This window comes from Pungitius pungitius, chromosome 11, assembly GCF_949316345.1.
Source record: "Pungitius pungitius chromosome 11, fPunPun2.1, whole genome shotgun sequence".
Lineage (NCBI taxonomy): Eukaryota > Metazoa > Chordata > Actinopteri > Perciformes > Gasterosteidae > Pungitius > Pungitius pungitius.
The window spans coordinates 10,996,653-11,023,738 of NC_084910.1; the positions used below are offsets into that span (position 1 = coordinate 10,996,653).

The window sequence follows — 27,086 nt, forward strand, 5'->3', positions numbered from 1 at the left end:
GATGCTTTATCTTTCCCTTGATTTACAACAGTAAACCAGTAAGCTTTGAAAGAAACAAATACAACATCTCCCTCTTTTGATATCTAGCCTTGAATGCAGACAGTTTTTATATATTTGACCTGCACCCTGAAATAAGGTTTTATTACAGTGTGAAATACAAAAAAACGTGGTTTAATCGTTGACAGGCTAATGATAAAACAATGTGGAAGAACGGGCCCTCCAAGAATTCCCTTTAACCCCCTCTGCAGTGATGCAACACATCTGGCTTTGTCATTTAGCGGAAGTAACTTAAGGTGAAGGCTAATATTATACAATATCTTCTGTCTTTCCAATTGCAGGAAAGTTCCCATCATTATTACCCCACTGGTGAATACAGTCCACTACCTGAGGATATGCGTAGGCTCGGTGAGACACAAATATACCTCGGAGTAAACAAGGCGACAGTAGCACCTCATTTTCAACATATGAAGCAGTCCCAGCCAATCAGGAGCGGAATCTATTATTATTCTTTGAACTTGGCCATTCTTTCAGATTGCTCTTACTGTTAACGACTATTATTCAAATGTATTTCCTTATAACCTTCAAGGTGTCCCCCAACTCCCTGTGGATTCCCAAAGCCATCTGTATGAAGACGTGAGGGACGGGGATCTGTACCAGGACGTCCTGTCCTCCCCTCTTCCTTCCTCTTCATACTTGTTTGACCACCGATTGCATCATGAAAGGAACATGTGGAGACTACCAGGATACCCTCAGGTCTGTAAACAAAAGCCCAACCTATGATGAGCTCCTGTTTGATATATCATTTACATTTGAATGTATCACAAAAGTAATGTTGCCTGAGACCCAATCTGTCACCCAGCAGGCAGCTGGGAGAGTCGGAGACTTCGGGCAGTCGAGGAGAGAGTCTGCTCTTCCCTTTGAACTGCGAGGCGAATTAGTCTAAAATGAGAAGGTCAGTGCAGACAAAAACACTATGACAGAGTTTCTGATTGAACAGTAGTTGCTGTGGCAGATGTTTAAAACAAAATCTTTTGAATTGCATCGCACAAGTTACTCTTTCTGATTTTATGTCTCTATTGTTGACATTCCTCAGATGGAAACATGGAACCTGCTGAACAGAAGAAAATTACAATGGAAAGATTTACAACTGTATACATATTTATATCTACATACATCTCCATCTGTTGTCTTACTCCCTGCTGTTTGCTTTGTTAGTTGTTTTTTTTACTTTACCCTTGTTCTAGTCTTTTTTTAGCCTGCAGGTGGAAATGAATTTGGAAACAACAATTGAACTGACAAAGATGTTTTTTGCCTGGAGGACGGCAGCCCCTCACTGGGGCACAAGCAGCACAGACTCACATTAACACCCATCCTTATTGACGCATTCGTGTTAACATTCTCCAGATTGTATTTAGAAGAGAACACACTTTTTGCAGTTTTTCTCTGAGAGAGAGAGAGAGCTTTTGTCTCGCTGAGAGTGGACAGTAACGAACTACAGAGAGTAGGGGAGGGGGGGTAAGGCTACGCGTCTGCTGCTGCTACGAAGAAATTCTCATCTTCTCCTGGTTTAATTTTCATTATTGTTTTAAATTGTAGTTACAAGAACCGCTGTCCATAGAATAGTGTCACATCCCAGCCTGCAATTTCCAATAATTACAATCTCTATTTGTAGAAAATGTTCCCGAACTAAAGTTGCTTTATACCAGAAAAAGACAACTAATTATAAAATATAATAGTTTTAAACCTGATGAGAGCTCAAAGTGAAAAGTCAAGCAGAAACGTGATATTTCTTGCGATCTGTCTAATTGTAATTAAAATATTTCCCTCCGGACAAAAGTCAGAACACAGGAAAACATAGATGGTGTTTCCTTTATTGCAGAATCAGTTTGAGTTCTTTGTGCGTTTGTGTAACTTCGTCTTCTAATATTCACTGTGCATGGATCAGAAACCTCTTCATTTGCATGGTTCCCTGTTCTCGCTGCCTTGTACATTACACAAATAGTGACTGGGCTTGCATTCGTACACAGAGGCGTTATTTATACATCCGAGTTCTGCTTCCAGCTTCTGCTTTTCCCCCGAGCACGATTCGTCACATCAGTCTCAAAAAGGGAACACAGCGAAGGCAGCACATATAGTTCAGTTAGACACACACATGTATAAAGAAAAAGTATGAGATTATTGTTCCCCAATAGAAATGTCCCATTTTTGATGGAGATGGATGTGGTCTGGCTCATAATAAATTATTTTAGGCGTTTTTACTGTATAATACAGAAGAAATATTTACTGAGAGGTTACATTACAAACTATAATATTCCGCTTCACCAATGGCCTTGACTGCCTTAAAATAAATCCCAATGTTTCACAAAGCTGTGTTCAATTAGGCTGGCTATTCTCCATTAGGAGCTGTCAAGGCCTGTTTGTCTCATTACTGAATAATTGTTTTAGTTCCTGTCAAGATGACTGCTGTGTTCATACCACAGCATGTTCCTGATATATCATTACAGCTCAGGCAAGAACAGTAATCTACTAAACTGCAGGCTTGGCAGCTCAATGCTGTATGTCAACTTTTATTTTCCCTCACTTGCCTCATGATTGTTTTGATCTGACGGGTTGGGAAGAATCTCGAGGGAGTTTGATCGTTCAGGCTACGGGAGTGCACAATTAAGTAAAAAGAAAAACAAATAAGAAACTTTAATTACCTCAGCTCTCAGAGTGTTTTCACATCCTTTTTACCCCACTGTTTTAAAAAAAAAAAAGAAATGGAACAATACTCCTCTATCACCTCTAACGGGTTGTGCTACCCATGGGGAGCTGACTAAAATGTAACTCGCATCCCTGCAAACCCTGTCTTTGCCCTCATTATTTGGATTCTGATCATTTGAAATGAATTCAAAAAAATGAAATGCAACCACAGGTTTTACAAATTAGGAAATTTCCAGCAGTTATTATGACTCACGTTGTGGCTGTGATCTCCTGTTGTCTGTAATGACAATGTAATTTACCCTCCAATGTGTAAGGAATAAATATAACAATAATCCATGAAAGATAACAAGGCGAGAAAACAACAATTAATTGTTAATTTTAAAAACGGCATATCTGAGAGCACATTGAAACTGAAAGAGAAAGAGAATAAGGTGAGTTATGGATTTGAATTATTAATAAAACAATGCATACTTACAGTCCACATTAGTTCACATTTCAAAATGCAGGCTTTTATTAAGTAAAATCAAAAATTCTCTTCTGTTTACATTCAAACCTGACTCTATACGCTGTTCATGTGTAAGTACATTAAAATCGTACCTGTCAAAACAAGCTGTTATTATTAAGAACTAACAGAAATGTACAAGATTTTACATTCTGTTTTTTTGCATTCATAAATCACTGTCTGAAATGTGCTTTCAAATGATAATCTACACATTGATATTAACTTGCCAATCCATCTACACTCACCGGCCACTTTATTAGGTACACCTGTCCAACTGCTCGTTAACACTTAATTTCTAAGCAGCCAATCACATGGCGGCAACTCAGTGCATTTAGGCATGTAGACATTGTCAAGACAATCTCCTGCAGTTCAAACCGAGCATCAGTATGGGGAAGAAAGGTGATTTGAGTGACTTTGAACGTGGCATGATTGTTGGTGCCAGAAGGGCTGGTCTGAGTATTTCAGAAACTGCTAATCTACTGGGATTTTCACGCACAACCATCTCTAGGGTTTACAGAGAATGGTCCGAAAAAGAAAAAACATCCAGTGAGCGGCAGTTCTGTGGGCGGAAATGCCTTGTTGATGCCAGAGGTCAGAGGAGAATGGCCAGACTGGTTCGAGCTGATAGAAGGGCAACAGTGACTCAAATAACCACCCGTTACAACCAAGGTGGGCATAAGAGCATCTCTGAACGCACAGTACGTCCAACTTTGAGGCAGATGGGCTACAGCAGCAGAAGACCACACCGGGTGCCACTCCTTTCAGCTAAGAACAGGAAACTGAGGCTACAATTTGCACAAGCTCAATTGGACAATAGATGATTGGAAAAACGTTGCCTGGTCTGATGAGTCTCGATTTCTGCTGCGACATTCGGATGGTAGGGTCAGAATTTGGCGTCTACAACATGAAAGCATGGATCCATCCTGCCTTGTATCAACGGTTCAGGCTGGTGGTGGTGGTGTCATGGTGTGGGGAATATTTTCTTGGCACTCTTTGGGCCCCTTGGTACCAATTGAGCATCGTTGCAACGCCACAGCCTACCTGAGTATTGTTGCTGACCATGTCCATCCCTTTATGACCACAATGTACCCAACTTCTGATGGCTACTTTCAGCAGGATAAAGCGCCATGTCATAAAGCTGGAATCATCTCAGACTGGTTTCTTGAACATGACAATGAGTTCGCTGTACTCAAATGGCCTCCACAATCACCAGATCTCAATCCAATAGAGCATCTTTGGGATGTGGTGGAACGGGAGATTCGCATCATGGATGTGCAGCCGACAAATCTGCGGCAACTGTGTGATGCCATCATGTCAATATGGACCAAACTCCCTGAGGAATGCTTCCAGCACCTTGTTGAATCTATGCCACGAAGAATTGAGGCAGTTCTGAAGGCAAAAGGGGGTCCAACCCGTTACTAGCATGGGGTACCTAATAAAGTGGCCGGTGAGTGTATATCCATATATATAAATCAATAATGTCCGATGATTTGTAATCAACAAAAAGCTAAAATGATTAACAGGATGGAAATGATGAGAAAGTGTAAACCGATTAATGTTCTAATGTTATTTGTGCACAAGCAAATGGAATTCGTTACCCATCACTTGTCAGGTGGCAGCTAATAATATAACAGACTGAAAGCATATAATTAACAGGCTATATTTTACTACTGACACCCAATTTAAAATCCACTCCATAACTAATGTGCTGCATGTACTCTGCCTTGATCGCCTTACCTTAATATTTGTAAACTGTCCAATCCAATCGGCGAGTACTAGCCAATCAGAGGCAGAGTAGAGCCGATCATTTCCTCGTCATCCTTGGAGAAATGAATTTGACTCTGGTTTCTATCAGTTAGCTTTGTTAGCACTGTTTTCATTGTTTGGGGTTTTCTGTGGATGCTTCCACAGCACTCTGAACAATGACTGTCCTCTGCTTGTGTGGATGAATTGCAGTTTTTGTCTGCTGTAACAGATAGATTTATCCTCTTCAGTTGAGTAATGCTATTGTGTCAAAATCACACACACACAAACACACCATCACACATCGTTGAACACTGTCGCTAAAAGACCTGCCATTTGATTTGAAAACCCATGGAGTGGTGAATGTGTTTGTTTGTGGCAACATGTGAGAGAAAAATATTAAAAAGTTTTAAGAAAGACAATAGCTTTTTCTATGGTTGCATGCTTACACGGTTGGTATTTAAACTAAAGAATTTACAGCTTTATATTATTTTGTTCATCAACAGTTTCTCATTACAACAAGGTCCTGTAGAAAGAAACCATCAAAGACACACAATCAAAGACAGTGTGCTATGCATGAAGTAGGAAGAGAAGCCGCTATGCTCAAACTGTGGGGGAGGGGGAAAGACTGAACAGAACGAGACTGTGACATGAGTAAGAGTGGGTGAGCGAGAGACGGAAAGTCTGAATCGAGGTTCCGACTTGAGTGGGGAAGTAGTGATGATTACCACAAGGGCGTGGTCGGCAAACCGCCTCCCAGAAGTGACACACAGAGGAAAGCGCCCTGGATATTGAGGACGTGGATAGATCTCTGGACTCGTGCAGCTCACAGGATGGATACCAAGGTAAGCATAGTAGCCTGGATGGATGATACGACATAGGGTGTTTTTTAGGGAAGCGTACTAAAAAAAGAGATTGATGGAGGATGACAGACAAACGGAGGCAAAGAGAGTGAATTAGAGTGCCGGATGTGACAAAGAGGCGGGCAGGTCAGGCTAGGAGGGAAGGGACGGACGCCTGTAAAGCCCAGAGGGAAGCAGGCCTCATTTTGACATATGCTCTAGTGAAATTAGGAGTGGCATGACCGGCTAATCTGAGCTGTCGCAGCTCATGACGTCCACAGACGTTCACCTGTCACGCGGTTCCATGGCCCCGAGGATGAGATGCCACCAAGATTCTTTTTCTCCTGTGGGTGAAAAAGAATCCCCTCGGTCTGCCTCCGCTGCGAACCTGCTCGGCAGCAGGTTTTTTTTGTAATGTTATATTAAACTTGCAATGTTGGACAGCTTTTTGCGTACCTCTGTCTGTGTGTAATGATTTGTTTCAAGCGAGGGGCAACATGTTGTGAGGGGGAGGAGAGAGTATGTCTCACCAGTAGGCCTACAGGATTTCCATCACGGTGGTTTTGACATGTCCTTCAATCCAACTTTTTTAATTGGTGACAGTAGCAAACTTTATTTTTTATTGAAGTTGGCCCAATAGTTCAACATACACATGTGTGGGAGGATTACATAGGCAATGTGCGGCCTCGATCACTTTTTTTTGACAAATAAGTATAAAAAAAGAAGAAAATAAGGGTTTATGATATGTGTATCTTCAAAAGTATAACATTCAAAGTATGAATTTGTGTTTGTCGTGCTGAGTGAGGGTGGGAGAAGATGTCTATCTGGAGGAAGGAGATTCACATGGCCCCAAACCTCAATGAGTGCAACTTCCTTCCTAGTAGGTTTAGTAGTAGCACTGCACAAAACCGTTTAAAGCGAATTCCTCTTTGCTTCGAACCTTTACTGAACTACTTTAGTGTATGTTCACTTTGTACTATGGTTAAACAAGTGTAAATGTAAAACCCTGGCTAAAGAGATACCTTACTTTGTGCTTCGGAGTGTTTTGTATGTATCCAATCCTCTGCAGCAGATCCAAGCCATGCGTGTATAGTGTTTGCCATTTCCTCATTTAGGAGTTGACTGTATTTTACGATGTCTAAATCACTTCTTTCTTTTTACTCTCTGCATCCTTATGTCAACTTCTCTCTTTTTGTCTCCTTTTAGATTCATTTGACCCAGTTGGCCTTCATCCTGTTTGTCATGCTTAAAGGTAAGTGTATTGAGTTTATAGTTAGTGTAACTGATATTCTTGTGGAGGGATCAACTCGACTCAACTAAACGTCTTAGGATGCTGTATGGCTGTAAATTAAAAGGTTTAATACAAACCAAATTGAGGTTTTTATCCACACATCTGACACATCACCGATTTGAGTGAGACCTCTACTGCAGACCTTCAGTCAGGTTCCAAGCATATCATGGGTTCATCAAGGTAGTTGGAATCACAGCACAGCAAAAAATAAGAAATAAAAAAGCAAACTGGTCCTATGTTTAAAATTATACTTTGGCATAATAACCCTGTATATTAAATAATGTATGTTAAATATACAGCAACAAAAAAATCATATTTGAATGTTCTCAATTTCTATATTTTGCAGCATCTCCAGTGACATCCTCCCCATCCATAACTGTGAAAACCACCAAAGACGGAACCAAGATCAATAAAGATGTTGCCTGGGGTACCTTAACATTTTACTCCTCCGTAGTTACCTTAAATGCCACAGGCATTGCGTCTTTATTGTTATCTCATGGCAGACTGGCAGTATCATAATTCCCTGTCTTCCGAACAAAGCTCACGGCGGACTGTTAGAACACAGCACCTCACTTCCTGTCTTGCCAGCAGATTCATGCTCGTACCATATGCAAGAAGAGATAGGACACGTGTGTCCCCCCGCTGTGCCGGCTTACCTTAGATAGCCTTTTAAAAAACCATCAACAGCACATCTGTTCGTACTATCTCAGACTGTGGCTCCCCGGTGATTGTCCCGCTCTTTTTTCTTGGAAAAGCTTCTCACGTTTAACACTCAAAGTTATTCAATCATTTTGATTCCGATTTTACTTCTTATAGATCCGAAGTGGGACAAAGACTTCATTTATGGTGAGAAGCTACATACGTCACACTTTTTACATTTCTTATGTTCATGCCTTTTGTGTCTAAGTGTTTGATCCATGTTTTACGTGTACAGATTATGAGTCCCTGCGCTACGCTGGACTGTCCATTGCAGCAGTGCTTTTTATTGTGGGCATCATGGTCATTGGCTGTAAGTGGGATTCCAAAAACATATTTTTGTAAAGCACTGTAATTACTATATATTCAACTACCCTTCTGACTCTTTTGCTCATCTGTAACTGTAGGCGGCAGGGCCTGTCGGCTGTGTAGATGTCTCAAAAGGTCACCAAAGTGAGTACTGGCAGCTTTTTATTTCATTCAATCTAGTGGATGTTCAAATGTTGTGTTTTTGGAGTGTTTGAGGGTTGCATGATTGGCACATGGGTTGAATAGTGTGAGACAATGCAAGCTGAAGGGTAGCAGTGCTTACATCATGCTCCTGGGGGAACTGCAGTTGAACGATTGAAGTAATTTATAGCACATGCTGCTGGATGATGTATGGCTAACAATTATTCATTTCAGACGCATAATAGTTCAACAGAATGCTGGATGAAATGTCTGTGATGATTAATAGATCAAAAATATGATGTATTTGTTGGCCGAAGCCGTAACAGAACAACTGCAAACCACGTTTTTAATTGTCCTTAACGTGGCGTGTTTGCTTTGATAAAAGAAATGGATTGCTTAATGGTTTTGTGTTGTGTTTTTTTTCAGATCATACTAAGCTTTTTGAGGAGAAAAACCTTACAGTGTACATATTTTTACGCAGAGCTGTGAGAAGCCAACCAGGAGTTCATCCTGAAAAACAATAACCTAGCACCATGGTTGTATAATATAAAATGACTGACTATATGCTGCTTGGTAACAAGGTCAGAAAAACACCAAACATAAAAAAACATCAATCATGCTGACGAGTAAGAAAAAGCTTAACCATCACCCGCTTAATCTTTGTATAACATAATTTCTATACTTAGTGAAATTGCACTGAAATGTGATTATTTGTCTTTGCAAATAAGAAGATTATTACCATCTTAATCACACCTTCAACCACGAAGCAGCCTTGTTTCTAATGACCTTTTATATTGTATAACAGAACAGCCACAGGCAGTCTCTCACAGCCACGATTACTATTTAACACATCCTTCTCCTGAAAGATAGTAGGCGCTCTTTACACTTTCATCTCAACATAAACGGGAGGTTTAGTGAGGAGTGTCCAAGCCTCCTAGTCAGTGAAGCATTATTATTATGGTCACCATTCCACGCATGGCATCAAATGATCTGGACAATATTATAATTTAATTATAATATAGATTTACTTTCAAAACGACGCAGAGTTCAGCATACCTATTTAATAAACAATAGTCTTGACTATTTTAATTGCCATCAAGACTAAATCAAAGAGAGAGAAGATGTAAAAACAGAATTGACATGATTCAACATTACTGCAAATAGTTTATTGCGAGCTGGTTGGTTATGTATTATATACTTTGTTTATAAAGATAGGATGACAAACTATTGTGAATGCTATTATCACTAATACATACAGTATGGGATCATACAAAATAGCAGACAAACGTTCATTCGACATTAAGTTCAAATTTTTCTCCAATAAGGCACAAATATTTTAGACAGAAAAACCTTTGGAAAATAACTGCCACCACAAATTGTTTACGTAGAATTTCTATATGAACAGCGGAGAGAAGAAATCACCCCGTAACAAATGTATAAAAACGACCATTTGGTCAAATATATTTTTATGTTAAGAGACACGATACAAACATCAGTAAATCTGTAAATACATACAATATATTAAAAGCTGTAATAACTGAATAAGGTCTGACAATGGTTTTATGCGTAGGCTCTGAAAGCTGTGTGCAGTGTAACAAGAAAACTTTTAGTAAATATAAAAGAATAAGAAATGGAATCTCGCACTGCAGCAAACCGAAATATATTGGTTTTACAGTTGCGATACTGTCAAAGTCTTGTCAAAGTCTTGACAGTATTGCTGTCATACTCTTAACCGGCCCCCGGATGGTGGGGCTATCGCTGCTCTACGCAGCTCTTAGACACACCGTGAGGGAAAAGAGTTTCAATTTGGTTTTTGCACTGTATGATGTGACTTATGTGAGTACTTTGATTGCTTGCATTTTTTGTGCATTTTTAATAAAATGTGTTTTAAAACACCCTTACAGCCCATTTCTGTAATTCATTCAATCACTAAATACAGCGGTGGTCATTGCAGACTGAGCCTTACTGTGTCTTTTAATTAGTGTAGGTTGAATTTTCTGTACATGTTGCAGTTTTTCTGAATGCTACTGACATTGATTAAGATGTTTCTTTGTTTACTTGAGTTTTGTCACACGTTTTCTGAAGCTGAAGAACATAAAGCCTTTATGGACACTGCATGCACAGACAAAAAAAAAACATAACCTCAATGGAAAAAAACAAAAGTTTACATCTGTTACATTAATAGAAATAGTGTTAATGAATGAAATAATTGAGTAGATTTGGTGACATGCAGGAAGCAGGCTGGATCAAATACTGCATTTCTCTGCATTGTGTTTGCGTTCTCAATTTCAAGAAAAAAAAGCCTTGAAAGCAAAATCTAAATCAAATTTGATTTGTTTTTCCAACAGAAACGGAAATGTTGTGAATCGTAATTTCTGTTTAATTTTACTCTCTTTGAAATGCGGACAGAAATTCAAGGCTTATTGGGCAATGCTATACTTTTTAAAAATGACACATACTTTACACACATTGCTGAATACAAACAGTAAAACACATGCACAAACAACAATTGCATTAGTTCATTTGTTTCATAAACTGCAACGCTTCTACACAAATGTATAGCTACTCTACACCCTGAAGAGGACGTGACTGCTCAATTACTTTTTCCCTCAAGTCTGGCAAAACTGGAACCAAGACCTGTCCTCAGTCCAGAGATTAGCTACATGATTTAGTGGAAGCAAAGTGAGATTCTGCTTTGTAAAATTCAGTGTTAACCGCATGTGCCCCCTTTAATGCTTATTCTATTACACGTGTCCTCATAAAGCCACCAATAGAATACTGTCACGTTGAATAGGGGCAGGTCCCATTTCCCTTTAACACTTGCTACACAGAAGTTCCCCCCTCTGATTTGGAACAAATAAGGCAACTAGAATCTTAGGTTCCTGGAGAGAAAGCTTTCTTTCTTGAGGCATGATTGATTTCTATTCAAATGAAAACAGAAAAGCCATCGTGAATGAATTGAAAGGCATTGTTCGTAATTTCCCAATCATCTCCATCTTTATTTGATCTGTGAGATTTTATCCCTCACTCATACCCAGCTTCTTTCTACCAGTATAAAACTTCTGACTTCTGAATGTATAATGTGTGGGACTAAAGTGAACCCCTTTCAAAAAGGAAATAGAGAGGGGGGAAAGAAAACCTCATTCATTGTGGCCAATTAATCAGCTGCCCTGCAGTAATGTTCACACTGGCTATTTCCAATTGTTTCTTTTTTTACTGAGGTTGAGGAGTTTTTATCTTCCCTTTGCACTGCCATCCATCATTGCAAATGGGCCAGGAACAGAAGGTGTCAGAGAAGTGAATAGAAAAATGACTAGAGGTGTAGGCTGCCTTAGCATGGTTTGCCTTACTTATTGACCATTTCTCAGCAATTCTTCAGAGGATTTCAACGAGCAGCAAATCAAACGCAAATTGAGTTTTGCTGCTGGGAATAATTTCTTGTTTCAGGTGTTTAAAAAAGGGGGGGCTCTGGTTGTGCTAAATTATGCCTTTTTACAAAAGAAGCTTTAAGCCATATTCTGGCTTTGATTTGGATTCCTCAAATAGAATCCAATTAGAAGGTTTGAATGTGTTCCAAATGGCCCTGGATAAGTTGCGTATATGTGGAGCATGAATGGATGGGACAAAGACCAGAGTATACAATAGTAAAAAAAAAAAAACATATTGCATATGTATTGATATGAGCAAGCAATGAACTGAATGGTGCGATGCAGGCTGCTGTGCAAAGAAGTCTAACTGTCTGAGGGAAGGAGTAGGAGATGACACTTAGCCCAGTGCATGGCTCCTCTCTTGACTGTTATTGAAAGTGCTACTCCACCAGGAACTAGATGGCCTCTTTCTGGTCCTGCTCTGTAGGCACGAAGTAGATCCTGAAGGGAGAGAGGAAGGATGGGAATACAGGGTGGGGAGGGGAGGGGAGGAGGGGAGACAGGGCAGATGTATGTCACCTTCAAGGTATGTTCAGGCTCTTTTTTGTTGTTGTTTGTTAGCAGAAAGACACGAGAAACAACTCTGCTTGTCAAATTTCAGGAAACAACACTCTGGGCTCTGACAGGTGTACAGCGACTGCATCGCCTCAAAACACGGCTCATCCCCAGGTGGGACTTCTAAACCTGGAAAGGCACTGTTGATCCAACAAGCCAAAGGTTGCTGTGTGATTAAGCCTCTTTTCAGCAGAGCGATCAGTCGGCACCAAATACTGCCAGAGCTGACTGCAGCCCCGCGAGGCAGCCAGTAATCCTCCAGAGGAATTTAACCCATGCAGATTGCATTGGGAGTCTGCTCCAGAATGTCGCTTCTCCTGCTGCTTCGGGATCTCAATGGACTAACTTGAACTTCATGACCTCTCTAAACCCACCTTGCAAGTCATGCAGTACTACTGCGCCTCAGCAAAAAGGAAAATGATTGGACCGCAGAAAGCGTTCCTCTTCAGACTATACCTCGACTAAGAACAATAACAAATTGTAGCACTTAAGTTGTACTTATAATGGCTCTCATCTGTAGCAAGTTGTAAATCGTCTTATTTGATTTAATTGCACTTTCTTGTTTCTTGTTCTTCTGTATCGTTATGGTTGAAATGCACTTATTGTGCATGATATTAGGCAAATTATATAAATGAATATAAATGCAAAGTGGGGGGCGGTTGCTAAAGGCAAAGAGAGAGTATCTCTGTATAACTGATTTTGTCTGTTCTGCGGACTGAGTGCTGTTTTCATGACGCTAGCATCATGTTTACAGGATTGCGGCTTTTCTTCTGAGCAGAGTCATCTGGTCGAGCCCCGATTCATGAGGTAAGCTTTGGGACAAGTAAGGTCCTGTCCCGTTTGTCCCTACCCTATGGCACTGTGTCAGGGCTATTGTGTGATTACTAACATGGGAAGGGTTAAAGGTGTGGAGTGTTCAGTGGTGGCAGCAGAGGGCCTTAGGCTGTGACTGATTGCTCTGCAAGTCCAGACGGGCTTAGATGGGCGGGTGCCAGTTATGTTTTTTCCACCCGAGTGTTTTTATCTGATTTTGATGCTGTAAGACGAGGCTGGGTTCATTGGCAAGGCGGCAGAATGACTGTTACCCAACAGACAGGTTCTGTCACCTGCGGGCTGACTTAACATAAAGTGGAAGGTACATCTCCCAAATAGCAACTTTTAAGAGGAAAAATGTGACCTTACCCTTGCTGTCGAACGTGCGAGCGGCGCCTTACCAGCAGTACGGCTGCAAGAAAGAAAAATGAAAAAAGGTCACGGCCGCACAAGAGGAAAGTTCATATTTTGCTTAGGGATTAACAGCTTTACAAGGCACACAAGGACTAAAGAGATTCCAGCCATACACTGATGGGATTTTCAGCAGTGCATTTATCAACTGTGGAAATTACAGAGAAATGATTTCACATAAAACTACATTATGTCAAAGTAAAACACAAAAGACTTACCGATTATTACAACACCCGAAAGAATCACTGCGGCCACAGCAACAATGATGATAATCATGGTCAAATTATCTAAAAGAAATGGAAGAGAAGTGAGTTAATAAAAGTAGGTGATTTTTATACATGTACTATATAATCACTCACTGAAATAAATATCTCACCTGCTGCTTCTTTTACACCCGCAGTTTCACCTGGAATCTCATCACCCAGGGTTTTAGCTAGTGCTAAAAAGGGAGGAATGAAATTAAGCATTTGGACATGAGCTTGTGTCTCCAAGGAGGCTTTGGAAGAGACTTGCAGATCTTGCACAAAAGCTGCTCATCCAGGGAGCCGACTGCCCTGTTCTAAACAGATCTGTAATTCTATCAAGTGTCCATCAAAGCTGTGATGAGGGGTGACGGAGACCGGCGTGGAGCGAGATTGAGAATGCCAGTGTTGATTAGCTGACCAGCACAATGGTGGAGATGTCGATGTGTTCATTGGCCTTTTAGCAGGATCCACAGGGCCCCTCCAGGGAGCTAATTGATTCCATTCAGGGCTTAATGGTTGGGAGGAGGGAAAGCCAACCGGGGCCACAAACTCACACATTTCACTGGACTGAAGCGACCTATACACAATGCTGACTTACTGGGGCCATAACTTTCACATAGTCTCCTTTGAGCTGCCATTACAGTGTTTATGGGTGTGATGCAGAAGCAACTGGAAACCTATTTTCACTCTCTAAAACATTCGTGGGGACTGGGGTAAACTCACATTTTGTGGTCGTAAAATCCTCATCATCAGGCAGATCTGTGGGGTAAGGAGAAATCAGCTGCTCAGACACACAGTACAGAAATACATGTTCTCCAGTGTGAGTTCCTTCAAACAATAATAGTTATTCTACTGTGCAGTAGTACAATTGCATTGTACACAGAAAAAACAATCTGACAATAGAAAAAAACACAACCAAAACTGTGAGTAAAAAACAAAACTTGAAAAGCAGGAAGAAAAACCATTGAGGCGGCGGAAGTTTTCAGTGAGAGCTGTCACACGAAACTGTCACGGTTTGGGTCCTCTTCCTGTCTTATTTTGTAGTTTTCTTGTCTCTCGTGTCTCTGGGTGAGCTTCACTTCCTGTCCTGTCCTGTTCCCACCTGTGTCCAATCACCTGCACCTCCCTTGTGTATTTACGCCCCATGTGCCTGTTGTCCCTCGTCGCGTCATTGTCAATGTTACCCGTCGCTGGAGCACGTCCTGTCCTGTTTTGGTTTGGTTTGAATATAGAGCACAGTTTTCGAGAAGCCTGCGTTTGAGTCCTGCCTCCTTAGGCTTGCAACCTGCTCCAGCCCCCCCATCCTGACAGAAACCATGTGATGCACTTGGCAGATATGATTTATAATCCAAATCTAGCATAATGGGGTAAAGCTATTTAGTTTGACATGAGATGGGTCTGCAATTGCTATTGACATCTGTAAATTACTTAAAACATACCCTAAATGGACCCACTAAACTCAAGTCAGAGAAGAACAAATATACACATATTGAAACCACGTGGTGCAATAATTCCTTGCAAATCATTCATCAGTCATTTTGTTGTTGCATATGGGTGTGAGCTCTAAGTTTAATTATTAATTTAACCTTAGTTTAAGTATACTTCTCCCTTTGTGTCGCTACAAAACGTGACAGCTTGTTAAAGGGTTTTATGACCACTGTGTCCCGCTGCTTGAAAGTCTTCAATAAGGGCTTGTGTGTTTCTTCATTTAACAGATAGAGATGCATTAAATACCTTCATTGGCAGATCCTTCAGTGTCTTCTGAAACAGCTGCAAAAAAATAGAGAGTTTAAATACCTTATAAGCAGTTATTGAAAGGTTAATATTATTCACTATTCATTCAGAGGACTTAACTTCACAAAAGCTACTTGGGCTACAGTGAGTTTAATGGAACACTTTGTCTGTATGTGTCACACGCAAAAATGTAACCACATTGATGGAAATATATGGTTTTATTTTACATGTACAAAACGATGTAATAATTACAAAATGTAATTACAGCGTAGGGACCGTACGGAGTGACAGGAAAGAGTTGCATCCATCAGGAGGAACTGTTGACACAGGAGCTGCACAGGTTGCTTTAGGGCGTAGGTCCAGCTCACTCCGCAGAAACAGCATACACATGTAAATAACGCCTCGTGTCATTTTTGCCGCTGACCTTTACATCTGCATTTTGTGGGTGTTTGAAGCAAATGTTTAAATACGGAGTGTGTAAATCTGCAACCGACTTTAGATTCAAGTTTAACCTTAGCAGGCAAGCTAGCGGCTATTCCGCGGTAAAGCGGGGCCTAGTCCCTGAGCGGCGTCTTGCAGGGATAGCGCCAACACTATTTTCTTTTACACGTAACATTGCTTTTACTAACATCCAGTTTTACTATGTTTCGGGTACAACAGGAATATGGTTAGTTTAGTTTAGACTCGTTTAAAGTTGTAATTAGTATTATTATCAATGTTATTTTCAGACAGAGTTAACCTTGTCTTATGTGAATTAAAGGCAGTAACAACATACAAGTGTAAATGAACGCCTCGTGTCGTTTTTGGTGGTGACCTTGTTTTACAGATTATTTATTTTTGTATCTGTGGTACCATTCCTGTAACTTGAATTTAGTGGAAACTGTTGCTGTCCTTTCCTTGAATAGCAATGTTTATGGCAGAAAAATACAGCAATAAGAATACTGTACCAATTTCTCATGTGCGGTTTTCTTAATCTCTTTTTTTATTAAAACGTTGTACATAAACTACACTAACTCCTTCTCCTTTTGACGGTTTGTATATTTCAAAAGTGAGTGCCAACATGTATCTGCGCTTTCAGTGCAGACACATAGGTAGGTGAGCAAAGCATGGCGGCACAGTGATGCACAGACCCTGATTAGATGTTTATCACCTGAAGGTGTCACACAGAGATGAGAACATACCAGTAGCAGCTGGCAGCATCAGCAGCAGGCCAAGGAACACCAATCGCATCATCTTCAAATGCTGCAGGGGGGAAAAGAAACCAAGATAAAAATATCTGCTGTTAATATTCAGCCATTGATGTGTGGAAACTTGGTGTTTTGCTTTTGAGATAGGGTGAGGCAGAAAGCAGCAACGCTGTCTATTACTGGGGCTTGTGAAGCACTTTGAGTTTCGGGATCACTTAATGCTAGTCAGTGGAAAACCACAAGTTCCAAATACACAAAGCTCATACTTAAGTCCTTCTACAGTTTAAACTGGTGAACGCATGCGCGTCTAGATAGTAATCTGAGATGGGTCAGTGACTGACAGCCTTATTTTCCATCGTGCTCAGCAGAAAAACGCTTTTGAGAATTCAGTCAAAGTCAGCTTTGAATAAGTGTCTATTCAACAACCCCCCCCCCACACACACATCCTATCATGCCCACCGAACACACACTCAGGTTCTATGCTAGTCTTTGAAAAAAACTAAGTCTCCAATGATGTCCAATGACAAAAACTATTTTTGGTTTGTAGTGTGATAAACATATTTTTGTGTGTTGTTCTTCAGGCCAAATCTCACAACTTCCTAATGGCACTGAGCCCACATCAAACTCTATCTCTGCTCCCCATCACATAGATGCAAAGCACAGATGTTCTTGGCACGGCAAACAAAGCCCCAGCTGTATCCCACACAATGTGAATGCAGATATTTTTGAAATGGGAAAAACATGGGAATGACCTCTCTTCCAGTTCAGGCCCCGGATGAAGCCTCTTTGCCCCGATTTAGCCATTGAGGTTGGCATAAGATCAGGAACCAATAGTCATGCAATTTCTGATTCAGCTCTCAGGGGGAACTCTCCTCTTGACCTTTGTTCCAAATGTTGAACTGGACTATAGCTTGTCATTGTTATCCGTGTCCATTGTGTCCGTAATAGTTAATGACTATGTGGAAAGAAATGAGGTGACCTGCATTGTTAAGTTGCAGGGCTGTAAGGGGAAAGCAGCAAATACTCGCTGTAAACCCCCACAGAGCAGTTGCAAACTCACTGTTTCATTCGTATTACTACAATTCAAGGATGTGGATTATGTTCACTATATGGCAAACATATTGTAATTCCCATATTTGGTGTAAGGAAGTGAAAAAGATACGGTGCGTGGGCATTATTAAAACTTGAGATTAGTCCAAATCAGTTAATTCTTTACATTCAGTATTTAGTTCAGTTTTATTAAAAGCAAGGCATCAGGAATGTGGCCATGAACTGTAATATAATCTAAAAAGGGTGCCATCATATTCACAGTCTAAAACTTCTATGCGATACAAATGTCCACCCTTTAGGGCCGACACAAGAAAGATACCAGCCCAGTCCACAAGCAGATTATCTTCATGTTCAATTAGCAGAAAAGCATTAAGATCTATTTCTGTTGACTATATTAAATGATGCTAATCACACAGCTAGGGCTAATTGGATAGGGACTGCAGTGTGGGCTGCTCTCGCCTTTTGAAAAGCTGCAATAAATCTCTAAATGCAACAACCCAAGAAGCCGCAAATAAAATCCCCTTCTGTATCCAATTTGCTTTTCAGAGTCGCTTTGGGTGAAATAATAAGCTGATCCAATTCGGAAATATTTATCAACCCGGTCTACTGCCTCGGTACCAGGATGACTCCTGATGCTTGTATCATTTTTCAAATTGGGTAATATTTTTAACATTTGAATGTCGGTTGAATTTTCTTTTTACCACCATACCCAATTTGCAACACATAAAACCTGTAGCACAGTTATTATAGGAGACATGCCAGCTGGCTAAAGACGCAAAAATGACCAGAAGTAAACTTGATAACACTGGACTGCATGGATGCCAGAAAGTAATACACTGTAATGTTGCTGGAGGGTGAATTTGTCTTGCTTTTGTTCCGCTCTCCTCTGACAGGATTAACCCCGAACATCACACCTGTCTGGCCAGGCCAACCGCCCCAAAATCTTGTTTAACAGGTTTAATTGTGAATGATGTACACCTTTCACTCCTTCAAACCTACCTAGTAAAATATATATTAACAAAATACAAACACCAACTGAGGTCAACTACGTGTTGATAAGCAGGAATACTTGCAGCGACACAGGCTATCTTCCTTATCTACTCGCAGTGATAACAGCCCTCTGCTCAACCGCTGTCACTGATAAGACTCTGACACCATGGATGACAATCACTAAGTTGCAAAGTTATTGGAGTCGCTGCAGCCTCGTGAGTTCATAGCAAGACAAATATAACTCATGTGAAAAAGAAGAGGGGAGAGAGCAAAATAAAAAACATCATTAAAGAACGATGGGAAGAAGTGTCTACACTAAAACAGACCATTTAACAACAAGAGATTGGAGTGAGTGAGAAAGTTGGTTCAGTGAAGTGGAGAAATATTCTCATTGAAATGTTTACTCGACTCATCTCTACCGGAGATTGTTTTCTTTAACACAACAAAATAAACTAGGCCAGTGGACCAAAGATAAAGCAAAAAGACAAAAAAGACAACAAACTCACAATACCTTGATTGATGTCCTGTGGACAAGTGAACAATTCACCATCGATAACAAATAATTAGCACAGCTAAGCAGTTATGTCCAGCACAGGTGGATTGTGGCCGACTTGTTGAGTATCAGGTCGATACGGCAAACACTAAAAAAACTGAGAGGATATGAGAGAGTAGGTCTGACTGAACAGCTGTCACATTTCCTGTATTTGCCCCACTCCCCCTCTCTCTCGCTCTCTCTCTCTCTCGCTCTCTCTCTCTCCCTGTCTCTCTCTCTCCCTGTCTCTCTCTCTCCCTGTCTCTCTCTCTTTGTTTGCTTGTGTGCAAAAACACAAACCCTATGAACACACCAGAATGAACGGATAGCAGACACAGACATCAAAATGATTTGTGCCCTTTCAACCTTGACTAACTGGAACAGCAACAGACCAATTCGGGGCCTACAGGCACCTGGGAACGTACACCTCAGCTTTACTTATTATCAGATTGAGACAACGCCATTTTGTCTTTGTTTTGTTAACAGCGCTATCCCAAAAAATGCCAAGTCACATTTCTTTTACATCTATATTAAATGCAGCCTCATCATTCTCTCTCAAAAAACAAGCGCCGCACAATGTGCACAAAAAACAGCAGCAAGCCAATGTACCTTGCACCACTCAGAGCAAGCATCTGCATAGTAACCCTTTTTGTGTTTTGCAGACTAACGTAACAGGTCTAAAAGTCTCTTGCCAGCACTTATGAATGGTTGACAACCTTGCACACACACAGGAAATGAGTAAAGAAGTGGCTCCGTTTTTCACCCTCTGTAACCTGCTTCCTCGAGACGAGAAAGCAGTCGGCATATTTGAAGGATGAACTTCTCTCATTGACCCACCGCACAGCAAATAGGACCGCTGACATCTCTCTGCATCAGGGACACTCTAAGAGCAGCTGGTGTGGAGGAAAAAGGGATGTAGCCCTGCATGCTACGTGATGCTAATATGCTTGCAAATATCCATGATCTATATTTAGTACATGATAGCCATGTATTGAGGAAAATGACTATAACAAGAGAAATACAGTTCTGCAAAAATATAGCTCGCTTAGAATTTAAGGTTTTAAATGAATATCCTCGAGTGAACTTTTTCATCTCAACCGGCTTTAAATATATAGTGCAGTCACCGAAAGTTAGTCGAGTGGTTGTGTAACTACGGAGGCGACTCGTTAACAGGAAAAAGCTGGGTCCTGCAGAGGCCGTGTTCAGGGAAACAAATGTTCTCACCATTCTCACCTTCAAGGGGATTCACAGCCACCTCATGTGGCGCCAATCTGCTACTAAGCTGTTCGCCTCTCAGTCAGCTCTTTGCTTCTGCGGGGAAAATACCTCTGTATGTCTGCATGTCAGAACTGCTGTCAGGACAGTTTCCTGCATGAGGTTAAAATACCTACCGCTTTCATATCAATAAAATCATTTAGGGCCTGACTAACTGTAATGTGGCTAAAATCACTATAGCCCCAAATAAGGTCCCTTAGTACCCATGTGGTAATAATTCTGCAAATTTGGTAAAGTTGCATAATGATTGATGGTATAAATAACTTAAACTAATCTACATCTAGGATACATCCAGAAAGAAGTTATGGTATCTTAATGATGATACGGATCACCTGTCTGTAGGCCCACAAAAGAGGACCTCATCACGTTTTTTTTGGCACGCATACCACACACAGGTGTGCTATTAGGCTGTCTGTCACTCGTTGCTTACGTTGTGCTCAAGCTCATCACTATGCGTTTCAGTGCTATGCAAATAGCCTAAAGAAACTGAACTGTTCTATTTATGTGCGTTTTTCTTGTGTCAGTGCAGTAATGCCATTTGTGCTGCTGCTCCAAGGTCTTAGTGGAAGCGATTGTTTCTGGGCTATTGTTTGGTGGTGTGATTAAATTAGATTCAGGGGCAACTTGCACACAGAGTGGGCTACAGCCTGACTGATTCTCCAACGCGTTTGTGCTTTCTTCACTCAGCTGTGTTAATCTTTACCCTGATCCCTTTTCTCAATGTTTGCAGCACGTTAGCATCAACGTATTACTCTCTCACCAGTAACATGTCTGAACAGTTGTGCTGTTGTACCTTTTGTTTGTCTAGTTTTGAGTGATAAGTGGGGTCTCTCAGCCATTACAAAAGATACTAAGCCGTGCACTGCAAAAGAAAATTACGTCAGTATTTGGTGTCTTGAAAAATATTTCACTACCTTTTTACCACACAGATACTATGTGTTTAGAAGACATCATTTTATGTTAAAGTCGATGACACACAAAACATAAATGAGTTTCCCAGTCACAATGCTTTCTCTAATAGTAATAAAAATATGTATGTCCCTTTTTGTTTAATTTGAACTTATACTATATGAAGTATAACTATTATGCTAAAATAGTAAGTATATTCATGCAAGTACACTCATACTATTTAATATAACTAGAAGCTGAACTTACTTTTAAATGAGTTTTTCTCTGTTGGTATGTTGTTGTATGTTGTTCTGCTCACGCCAAGGTCCTTGTTATCATGGAAACTGCCGGAGTGAGTGTGCACGTTAATACAGGTGTAACCAGTCAGGAACCAGGAAATAGGTTATTCATTGGCTGCTGAGCGGTTGGAAATCCGACACCATCAGTTCTATCTTGTACAAAAGTAAACTTAAGATTCACATGGGGAAACTGCTCAGTGCGGTCAATAAACACGTTAGTAAGAGATACGTTATCTCTTCTTTTGCAACTATGGTTTTTGCTGCTGTCAGTTTTTCTTTGAAAAACATGTTATTTGTCACTTTATATCCATATATCCTGCTATTGTGATATGTGATCTTTTTGAAATGTTTTTAATTACATAAAAAAGTGATAACATTCTATGAGCAAAGTTTTTGATTATTTCCCCTCCAAATAATGACCCAACAGCAAATGTTAGCCATTAAGCAGCTTTTTCAGCAACTGGTGTTTGGACCTCAGTGTCTGTGACGGTTCTGGGAGGCAGCTTTGTGCGACACGTGTAACTATCGCCCGTCCAGTCAAAAATGGATTGCCTGCTTTAGTCTTTGGGAAGGGATCCCCCCTGGCACGTCATCACCTCTTCAAACCATCTGCCCGGTTATATCAACAAACTTGTATTGATATATTTAGAACAAACAATCAAATATAAGTTGTAGTTATGCGAACTTAAAATTATTTTTAAGGTAGCCATGTTGCTTTCTTTAGGAATAGTTCATCTTTATTAGAATGTTAAGTTAATTAGGAAGCAAAATGAGTTGTAACAGCTAAATCTTTTTTTTACAGTTTTTACAGACTGACATTCCACCCAGACTGGTTATGACCACAGCCTCCCTCATGATTTGTTCACCATGGCAACCCACTACTATCTCATCACTCCTAACTTCCACAACCAGACTGCTGTCAGCCACACGGTGAACATCAGCTCGGAGTGGACATCAGTAGATTTTTTCCTGTAAGGGAAGTTGTGACCCAGGGGTAGCGTCCTTTCGTTGGCGTGCTGACCACCAGAGCATCCCCAACCTCCCTGCCTCAGAGTTAAACACCCAAACAGATGAATGTGTATTGGTAGGTTTTACCTAAAACTACCTAAAACCAAAACCACACTGACGTTTATATTACATTATCCCTTCCTTGGTGAATACGGTTAGTTTTAGTGTCGCCAGTAAGGAGTGAAAAGAACGTGTCTCTTGTTGGTGTCATCATGAAGGTCATCTCAGTAATGACCTCAGATAAAATCCACATTAGTAGTGACAGTCCCTTCGACTTGTTTATTTCAAATGCGGCAGTGTCTCTCAACTCTAACAGTACTTACATTTGTTGATGGAATCTGCCAGAATGATTTAGGTGATGGGAGAAGGAAGTAAGATCACAATTCTCACACAGGAGATTCAGTCTGGTGTTGTCCAGTCCAGATTTCTTTGCACTGACCGAGGGAACTTTATCCAGCATTCTGTGAGAAAAATATGAATTGTTTGTTTTTGAGTACTCTGCATTATGTTTTGTGTATTTGATGACTGTATTCATTTGCGTCAAATTAACATGCTATTGGTACTTCTCTTTTTATTTCAACCACAGCTTCTTGTGAGCAGCTGCACAAGTGTCACAAGAGGAAGTGCTTTGTCAAAGAGTTCTTCTTAACCAAATGTATGCGCGGCTACACGGGGTGACTCCTAGTGCCACACATGCTATTGAAGAATTCTAATTCTAAAGTTAAAGAGGACAGAAAGCACATTATGGGGAGTATAGTGAAGAATCTGAAAATAATCATGCACTTTTTATAGCTGTCATTTAAAACTGTATGTTTTTGCATTTAAACTTATAGATTAATGGACAGAAGAGTGAATTTCCACTCACTTGAGGGAATGGATCCCTGATTGTTTTTCCAGCGATGTCTTTGACACTGCTTTGGCCTAACAATGCAGTACGACAGGAAGCATCAGCTCCAGGCTGAATTTGGCCAGGTTAATAAACAGAAACAATCTTGTTTCAGCATAATTTGCAAAATGATATTCGTTCACACCAAGCCTGCAAGCCTGAAAATGAATATCGTATGACTATTCATGCACGTTGGGGTCCGGTGTTGTTGTTGGTTGGATTTTGGTTCCTTAGTTTCAGAAAAACAACATATTATTACAGTCAACTTTGATAATTTAAGGAGATTGACAGGTAAAATATTCCTCTTTAAACTCAAACAGACATATTTTGTGGAAAGTTTAATTCTTTTTTTTTTATAAATGAGCGAAAAATACTGCAGGTGTTTCTCCCTCTCTAACAGACACACACACACACACAAACACTCACACATAAAATTGACTTCACTATTTTAAATCTTTTACTTGTTTTGCTGACGGTTTTCTCACTGGTAGCTCTGCCGGTCATTGAAGTCTCTATCTTACTGGAGAGATTCATGCTGTTGCTCAATTATTGTGCATAAAAACATAAGCACTAACACTTATACATCTCCCATCTCAAAGCCGCTAACCATGACTTCGAATGTGTGCTCCCCAACGCAGAGAATGCCGCTGGACATTCAGCTTGAAGCTTTCGATGGTCTAAAAGTCCGGCCTATTGGGGACCACAGAATAAATAACGCCAAACGCCTCACTAGAGCATGTGACACGACTAATCACAAAACGCCAGGTCTTTTCATGGGTGTTTTGTTTGCTCTGTGTTCTAGAGAACGGTTGGGTGACACACATTAACTGTGCCTCATTTCAAATCACGCAGAACGTGTTTGCACCACGTTCTGCGAGTCAGCATTTTGCCCCGGAGCGAGAAAGCTCCACCTTTAACAAGACTTGGGGCTGTGCAAAGAAAGGTTTGCTCAGCTGGTTCTTCTGGGTTGGGTGACAGTTCCTCAAAGGCTAACTGTCTCTGAGCTGCAGCATGCATTGATCTTGCATTATCACATTTTTTGTCACTTTACTTTTCTCTCATGGTTGTTATGCAACTTCCCCGTGATGTTACCAAAAGGAGGTTAAACTCATGCTTCTTTTAAGAGTTTTGATTTAAGAGATTTTTGTCCTTTTTTTGTTAATACAATACTTATCAATCATAAGTACTAATGCCCCCTGCAATTCATTGGTTACGGTTGCCTGTGTCTTTGTGTGTGCAGATTTCTCCTCCCTACTGTTGACCATTGACATTTTCTGTCCACTGAATTGGATTCTTTCTGAAGGTCATTGTGTGGACCCATTTGGTTTTAAGACCCTGCACCACATCACCCTGAGAGCATAGAGGTTAGTTTTACAATCATCTCGTTGACTTGCATGGATTCTTTTTGAAGGTCATGCCACATATAGTTATTTTTCAATTTGATCAATTCAATTTATTTGGTTTTGGCCTAAATCATAAATTTGCCCATTAGGGCTTTAAAATTGTGCTGACTTCTGCATATTTTAAAATGCAAGTTTGGCCCCCCCTAGAGGTTGAGGCAAAGGTGTCAAGGCAAATCTCCCTTTCATTATAGCCCTACTGCACTGGTCTTCTCTTTGGCGCTGCACACTTGCATCAACATCAATATGGGCTTTGAATTGGCATATTTGGATGTAGTAATTTCAGTAAATATGCTAATAATTGTTGACTGTGTTTTAAATTCAACGCGGTTGACCTTATATTACATTACATTGTCAGGTCATTTAGCTGACACTTTTATCCAAAGCAACTTAGAATAAGTTACCTTATAGCAAAAAGCCCAAAGAAGGATCTCAAACCCAATCATCTTGAAAAAGCTTGAAGAAGTGGACAGAATGCTCGGTGTATGAAGGGCTGTCTAAGAGGAAGTTGTCAAAAATGTTCATCTTAGTGCCTGTCCCTCCTCTCTGACCCTTTAGGCTCGGGGGAAGATTTTTTAAAGTCAATGGACCATTTACACACCGTCATGGTAAAGTGGACCCCTCCAGCTTCTACAAACATCGCGTCAGTGACCTTGTCTTCATGGAGGTCTCCAGCCTGTACTCTGTCCCTCCCTGGAAGAGTATACTGCCGTCTGCCTTTCCCACAAGGCTACAGTCTATGCATTTCTGCTGGGAGTGTTGATGTGCTCCCAACTCTGTAGTGCCAGTGAATTCAATTAATATCCTCCACACTTGAAACTCTGCGGTTTGGTGTTCCGCATCACTGCACACCAAATGGAATATGGAGAGTTTGCAGATGCCTGTGAGAGCAAACAACACTTGATCATATTTAGATTGTTGATATTGACAATGCAACATGAGAAAAGGGAAATGGAGGACATGCAATCACATCAGCCCGTAAGAACTTAATGTTTGTTCCTTTGTTATTTATTGAAAGTGTTGAAAGTATAAAGTGCTATGGAGGCCACAACAATCCCACGGCTCTTGGACCACTAGATGGTACCAATGCATCACTGGTCAACCTTAACCTTTCCAACATGTTCATGTCTTCCTGTCCTTAGTGACTGATGTCTGTCTGTATCCCCACAGATTTGTCACGTCTCTCCAATAGCGGTTACAACATAAGTTCTGCCTCGGTTCACCTCTGCCTCGGCCTCCCGTAATTCCTCCGGTGGAATAAGGAGTGTAAGCTTACTAGGGGAGTTCAAGGTTGCCACCCCAGACCCAAAGTGGCACACAGCTCTGTTGATGGTCCCCAAGCACCACGTTTGATGGACAGGGATTTGAATTTCATGGTTCATGTAACTACACCAAGGTGCAGATGTGCCTCAATAAAGTGGATGTGAAACCTGTTTTGATAGCTGCACAGGGTGACCACAGTAAGGGCAGGTAGATCTACTTATAAGCCACTCAAAGCAATGTTAAGACATCAACAGCCTTTCCTGGAAATATTAAGGTAATTATTTCACAGATTTCAGAATGATGAATCTCCTAGCATGCAATGTAAATCATTTAATTCACAGAATACCCATACTGCTGTATAATCTCTGTAATGTGCTTTTTAACACAAATTATTCCACTGACGTAAATGCAGTTTAGGAAAACCTTCCGGCAAAATGGATGGCTAAGCATTAAGACCGCACAGTCGGTTGAGCTCATATCAGACCTGTGAAGGCACATTCTGTTCAAGATCCCTAATATCTACCACCAGACAATATGTGGTCTCTGTGGGAACTACGATGATAATCCCTCAGTTAACCCACAGCTACCCGATGGCATCATGATCTCTGGTCCTTATATTGTTGATCCTCATATTAGGGAAATTGTTTGATTATGAAACATTGTGCACTTCATTACAATTTTAATTAATTATGTGTATAAAATATATCATCCTACTTGGGACAGGCCACAGAGTCGTGTGTTTGCATAGAGGATGAGAGAAAGTTTAAGGTCAGAAGTAAACACACTGCTTTGTCGTACAAATCTATCCATCACTCTATTTCTGTTAGCAAATCAATTCTTCAAATTAATGTTACCTTTTCAGTATGCACATTCAGTGGCTCTTTAAGCTCCAAAG

General features: G+C 40.6%; 2 protein-coding genes across 2 annotated transcripts in view; both read left to right on the forward strand.

The window, feature by feature from the left end:
• The window catches only part of nphs1 (NPHS1 adhesion molecule, nephrin), a 37,975-nt gene extending 35,215 nt beyond the window's left edge, over positions 1–2,760 (forward strand). The window contains exons 29-32 of the mRNA XM_037454875.2: positions 339–405; positions 587–753; positions 860–952; positions 1,094–2,760. Coding sequence (XP_037310772.2) covers positions 339–405; positions 587–753; positions 860–943 — 318 coding nt within the window. The 3' untranslated portion in view covers positions 944–952; positions 1,094–2,760. The remainder of the gene's footprint in view (positions 1–338; positions 406–586; positions 754–859; positions 953–1,093) is intronic.
• Positions 2,761–5,549: 2,789 nt separating this feature from the next.
• On the forward strand, positions 5,550–10,122 carry fxyd5 (FXYD domain containing ion transport regulator 5). The gene is made up of 7 exons (XM_062565517.1): positions 5,550–5,793; positions 6,997–7,042; positions 7,428–7,508; positions 7,898–7,927; positions 8,016–8,090; positions 8,185–8,230; positions 8,654–10,122. The coding sequence occupies exons 1-7, from the start codon at positions 5,782–5,784 to the stop codon at positions 8,661–8,663; spliced, it is 300 nt and encodes a 99-aa protein (XP_062421501.1). The 5' UTR covers positions 5,550–5,781; the 3' UTR covers positions 8,664–10,122.
• Positions 10,123–27,086: the final 16,964 nt, after the last annotated feature.